The sequence below is a fragment of the Haliaeetus leucocephalus genome, unplaced genomic scaffold (assembly GCF_000737465.1).
Source record: "Haliaeetus leucocephalus isolate CR32 unplaced genomic scaffold, Haliaeetus_leucocephalus-4.0 Scaffold110, whole genome shotgun sequence".
Taxonomy (NCBI): domain Eukaryota; kingdom Metazoa; phylum Chordata; class Aves; order Accipitriformes; family Accipitridae; genus Haliaeetus; species Haliaeetus leucocephalus.
This window is the reverse complement of record NW_010972546.1, coordinates 2,868,911-2,874,472: the sequence shown is the minus strand read 5'-3', so window position 1 is coordinate 2,874,472 and position 5,562 is coordinate 2,868,911. Positions and strand designations below refer to the sequence as shown.

General features: G+C 69.1%; 1 protein-coding gene across 1 annotated transcript in view; it reads left to right on the top strand.

Annotated features, from left to right (window-relative positions):
* Positions 1–2,008: 2,008 nt before the first annotated feature.
* The window catches only part of PLEKHH3 (pleckstrin homology domain containing, family H (with MyTH4 domain) member 3), a 4,983-nt gene continuing 1,429 nt past the window's right edge, over positions 2,009–5,562 (top strand). Inside the window, exons 1-10 of the mRNA XM_010585737.1 lie at positions 2,009–2,075; positions 2,752–2,840; positions 3,060–3,254; positions 3,456–3,613; positions 3,760–3,883; positions 4,038–4,335; positions 4,444–4,651; positions 4,891–5,027; positions 5,153–5,273; positions 5,353–5,527. Coding sequence (XP_010584039.1) covers positions 2,774–2,840; positions 3,060–3,254; positions 3,456–3,613; positions 3,760–3,883; positions 4,038–4,335; positions 4,444–4,651; positions 4,891–5,027; positions 5,153–5,273; positions 5,353–5,527 — 1,483 coding nt within the window. The 5' untranslated portion in view covers positions 2,009–2,075; positions 2,752–2,773. The remainder of the gene's footprint in view (positions 2,076–2,751; positions 2,841–3,059; positions 3,255–3,455; positions 3,614–3,759; positions 3,884–4,037; positions 4,336–4,443; positions 4,652–4,890; positions 5,028–5,152; positions 5,274–5,352; positions 5,528–5,562) is intronic.

Here is a 5,562-nt window from a genome sequence, read left to right as displayed (position 1 = left end):
GGGTCCCGGAGCCCGCAGGGCAGAGCCGAGGGGTGCAGGGGCCGCTGCCGGCGGGATCCCGGGATGCCGCGGTGACGGGACCCGGGCGCCCGTCGGGTGCTGGGGTGCAGCCGAAGCCGAGGCGCTGCAAGGCCGGCGGGGCAGCGGAGCCGCCAGCGGAGCCGGGTGCTGCCCTGCCCGCACTGCCCTGCCTTTGCCTGCTCCTCGGGGCAGGAGACGTGGGGCTGGCAGTGCCAGAGCCCGCACCGGGGCTGTACCTGCCCTGTGCCGCTGCCGAGGTCAGGTTGGCCGAGGCGCGAAGGGACCGGCCACGGCTCTGCACAGGCCTGCCGGAGCAGGCCGGGACTGTTCCCGGCAGCCAGCGCCCGGGGAGCACGTGCCGGGCGCGGGGAGCAGGCCTGGATCTCCCCGCTCCGGCTGCTTCCTCTGTTTAGGGAAGCTGAGCGGCGGAAACCGGCGCTTCCTCTGGCTGGGCTGCGTGGAGGACGGCTGATAGCGCGGGCCGGCGGGGGGAAGCCCGGCTCCCAGGGGTTCCTCCTGCCGGTCCCGGCTGCCTCCTGCACCCAGAGCCACGGGGCCATGTCCCTGCCCGGAGGGGACATGGGGGGTGGTGACAGCCCCATCCCACTTGCTGCGGCACCTCTCTCCCCTGCCCGCCGCAGGGTCTGCAGCGCGGCCCTGCTGCCGCTGGGCTGCCCTGGCTGTGCAGGGCTGGGGGTGGCCCTGAGCCCCCCACACTGGCTGTCCCCTGGCAGCAGGTCCCCTTCCAGCAGAGCCCGCCCCAGGGGACGGCAGGCAGCGGAGACAGTGGCAGAGCTGGAGCTGGGACCTCTGGGCATCGGTGGCAATGCCAAGGGCACGGCAATGGCAGGAGCTGTCTTTGGGCTTCCTGTGTCCCATGGGCCACGGTAGCTCCGGAGGTCCAGCCTGGCGTGGGCGGCTGTGACGCCAGCTCCCCAGGGAGCCTTTCTCCGTGGCCGGGGGGTCCTTGGAAACCCGCAGTGCTGGCCACCCCTTCCTGGGAGCGTGGGAGCAGCTACCCTGGCCTTGCTGCCGTGGCTCCTCTCCTGTTTATTTATATCCCTGAGAAGGAGCTGGCCGCCACCGCCGCCTCCTCCTCCCACGGATGAGGAGCTGGGCACCGTCTCCGTGCCCACAGCTGTGCAGGAGTGCGCGGGGCCCTCACCGGCCTCAGCAGCAGGACGGTCGCTGGAGGAGCTGGCCCCGTGCACAGGCGCCGGCGCTGCGCGACAGGTGCCCTTAATGCCACGGGTCAGTGGCGCCCGGCCCTGCCCCGCGGCGCAGCCGTACCTGCAGCAGCTCCCCCCTCCCCACCACTATTTTTAGCAACCGTCTCTTTTTCTTGGCGTTTCGTGGCGTGCTCTGGCCTGTCGCACCTCCAGCTGCCCCGATGGGCTGCAGCTGGCAGGAGCGCCCGTGCATCTCCCGGGACACCATCCGCCGGCGCTGCCACATCCCCGCACCCTGCTCTGCCGGGGCACCCTGCCCAACTCAGTGCCTGCCCGTGCCTGGGCTCTGCCTCGTGTCCCAGCACGTGTGCCAGGGTCATCATGTGAGTGGCACCGTCCATGTCAAGTTGTGCTGCACGAGGAGGAACCGGTCCCCATCCTGCTGCAGGGCCAGGGACTTCCCTGTGCTGTGTCCCACCGCCGCAGGCAGGAAGTCAGCGGCCCCATTACAATGGGACTTTGTGCCGTAAGCGTATTACTCAGCACTGACCTTGTGCAATTCTGCACGGTATTCAGCCTGCCAGGTCAGCTGAGGACACACAGCCAGCATGCCCGGCGGCTGCCCCCGCGCCCCCGGGGTGCCCCAGCTGCAGCCCTGGCTCCTGCCATGGCTGTGGGGGCACCGGGGCTCCCTGCCCTGTGGCAGCAGGATGCAAGCCTGTCCTTCTGGGCCTGGCACTGGGCTGGTGAGGAGGCGAGCAGTCACTGGGGGCATGTTCAGGGGTGCCAGGCGGTGACTGTGGGTCTGAGACATCTCCTTCCTCCCCAGGGGTCCCTGGAGGTGAGCCTGAGCCAGCCCACCCGCAGCAGCAGTGGCTCAGAGCGGTGAGTGAAACCCTGCCTCTGGCCCGCTGGACATCCCGTCACATCCCTCGCATGGTGCTGTGGGAGCTGGGGTCCTGGCACGCGGTGGGAAGATGCACTGGTGCCGTTGTGCACTGTACCATCCTGCCCATGGGGCCGGCACCACGCTGTGCCCGTCTGTCGGCTAGAGCAGAGGATGGCACAGCCGGGACTGCTGCACTCCGTCCCCATCCCTGGTGCATCCTTGGGCACGTCTCCATCCCTCTGCCATGCCAGATGGCTTGGCTGCCACACGCTTAGCCAATGGGGGCCGCGCATGGCTCCTCCTGGGCCAGGAGGCTCTGCCGGGCCGTGTCCCCAGCAGAGGCCATGCCTTGGGGTAGTGTGTGCCCGGGGCGATGGGGTGCCGGGGCACAGGGGCCTGCTTGCTCCCCGTCCTCGCAGTGCCGACGCTGCTGCCAGCATTCCTTCCTGGTTGTTCATTTTCCGAATTCCTTGGCAGCGCCGTGACTGCAAACAGCTTATTTTTAGCCAGGGTCATCTGCACCCGATGGCTCTGCTGCGTTCCCACCATGGGGTTGTGGGGTGCCTGGAGCCCCTCAGAACCCAGCTCACCCCAGCCCCCGGGCCAGGTCCCCACTCAGGGGCCATGGGAGGCTCCCACAGGCACCCAAGCTCAGCCCCGTGTCGTCCCCAGGTCTCTGCTCGTTGCGGAGGAGATGCGCAGCCTCATCGTGGAGAAGGGCCCAGGGCCAGTGGAGGATGACCCCGACGCTCTTGTGAAAGGTGGGCACAACGGGGCTGGGGCACTGGGGCCTCTGCCTCTGGAGTAGCTGGGGCAAAGCCAGGGCTGGCAGGATCGTGCCCCGACTGTGGCTGGATCCTGCCCCAGAGGGGCAGGGGGCACCGGCTGGGCTGGCAGGGAGCGGGCAGACCCTGCCCTGCACCGGAGAGCCAGTGGGGCAGATGGTGCCGGTGGCAGGGGCTGAGGCTTCCCCTTCCCAGGCTGGCTGCAGCGGGAGGTGCGGGGTGGCGTGAAGACCCCGTGGATCCGGCCTCGGAAGTACTGGTTCGTGCTGACTCCCGACTCCCTGGACTACTACAGCAGCAATGAGAAGGGGGCCCGGCGGCTGGGCTCCCTCGTGCTCACCAGCCTCTGCTCTGTGCTGTGGCCGGACAAGCAGACCTACAAGGAGACGGGTAAGGTGACGGCACCCCTCAGTTGGGCTGCACCTTTGCAGCCCCTTGTGCCCTGCGTTGCCCTCCCAGCCCCAGGAGGAGGCCTTCATTGCCCGCAGGAGGGGCTGTGCTGAGCCCCGGGGTGCTGAGTGGCCCGGCTGGGGCTGGGGTCCTTGGGCAAGGGTGCCGGTGGGCAGTGGGTGAGCTGCCTGTCCCTTGCAGGCTACTGGAGCATGACAGTGTTTGGCAGGAAGCATTGCTACCGCCTGTACACGGAGCACCTGAACGAGGCTGTGCACTGGGTGTGTGCGGTGCAGAAGGTCATCGACAGCAAAGCACCCGTCCAGACGCCCACCCAGCTGCTCATGCGTGACGTTGAGGTGAGCCCATGGCACAGGGCTGCTCGTGCCTGCAGCGGTTGGCAGAGCCGGGACCGGGACGGATGGTTGGGGCCTCGCCTGCCCTGGCGCAGGTGCCTGTGCTGGGCAGCCCCTTGGCAGCTGCTGCCATCCCTTCGCCCTCCCAGGAGAACTGCGGCAGCCCTGAGGTCCTGGAGCAGATCTACCGCTGCAACCCGATCCTGCGCTACACCAGCAGCCCCCTCTACGCTCCCCTGCTGCCATTCCACTATGGCAGCCTGGACCAAAGCGGTGAGGGATAGGCAGGGGGATGCAAAGCCTGGTCCCACGACCCCAGCTGGCGGGCGCGATGGCCGGGGGCTGGGGGCTGCGCAGGGTGGGCAGGTGCTGGGCTGGGCCCCCTGGGAAAGCCCACGGGACTGTTAACCCCCATCCTGTCCTGCAGCCCCTGGCCCCCGCAGCTACACCACGCTGCGCGATGAGGCTGTGAAGCTCTTCAACTCACTGCAGCAGCTGGAGTCGGAGCGGGACCCAGTGCCGCTGATGCAGGGCGTCCTGCAGACCTGCCTGGACCTGCCGCCGCTGGTGGACGAGATCTACTGCCAGCTGGTGAAGCAGACCACGGAGCCGCCGGCGCCGGGCGGGCAGGGCGACCTGCACTACTGGCAGCTGCTCACCTGCATGAGCTGCACCTTCCTGCCCTCCCCGCCCATCCTGCGCTTCCTGCACTTCCACCTGGACAGGCAAGTGCCGGCGGAATTGCCAGGCACCAGCTGTGGGCAGGGAGCTCGCTGGGTGCCGGGACACCCATTGGGTCAGTGCCGCTGTGACCGTCCTGGCATCTCTTGCAGGACAGAGAGCCGGTTCCCTGCCTCGGAGATGGCCAAGTACGCCTGCTTTATCCGGGAGGCACTGGGGAAGACAAAGGGGCGGGAGTGCGTGCCCTCCCTGGAGGAGATCCTGGTGCTGATGCGGCGGCAGGAGATGATCTGCACCGTGCACTGCCCGGGGGCGCCTGCCTGCAGCGTGGCCATCAGCTCCCACACCACGGCCGAGGAGGTGAGGGGCCACGTCTGTGCCGGGGAGGGGGCTCGGGACATTTCAGCACATGGGGCTGGGTGGGCAGCGTGCCGTGGGAGGCAAGGGGCTCCTGTGGGTCTCTCCCAGCTGAGCTGCAGTGGAGAGGGGCCAGGGGCCACTTGCCTTTGCCCGCCATGACCTGTCTGTGTCCCTTTGCAGCCCTGAGCGCCGCGGCCAGGGACGCGCAGTCATCGTCGGTTGCCTTTGTCTCGCCCCAGGTGGCCCGGGAGCTGGTGTCACGCCTGGGGCTGTCCCAGAGCCCCAACCTCTTTGCCCTCTATGAGCAGTCCCGGCGGCGGGAGCAGCCCGTGGGCAGTGCCACACTGCTGGCTGATGTCCTCACCAAGTTTGAAAAGTAAATGTCCCGCTCTACTGCCTGTGGGGGAGAGGGGCCGGGGAGTCACAGGCGGGAGGGGACGGTGTGGGGGTGCCTCCCCCCACCTGCCCCCACGCTGATGGGGCTGGTCCCTTCTGCCGCAGCCTGGCCGGGGAGGAGCGGGAGCAGGACCCGCCGTGCCGGCTCTGCTTCAAGCACTACGGCTTCCTGGATACGGACAACGTCCCGCGCGACAGCCTGGAGTTCGCCCTCCTCTTCGAGCAGGTGAGAGCCATGCCGGGCTGGCTGTGCCGTGCCATGCCGGGGTGGCCGTGCCGTGCCGGCTCACCCCGCCCTCCCGCAGGCGCACGAGATGGTGCTGCGGGGCTACGTGCCCACGTCGGAGGAGACGCTGCAGACGCTGGCGGCACTGCGCCTGCAGAGCCTCAACAGCGACTTCTCCACCCACGCGCCCTTCCCGCGCCTGGAGGAGCTCTTCCCGCCCCACGTGCTGCACGCCCGCCTGCCAGCCCCCCGCCGCCGGCCCCCCACCAAGTGCCGGGGGGCCCGGCTG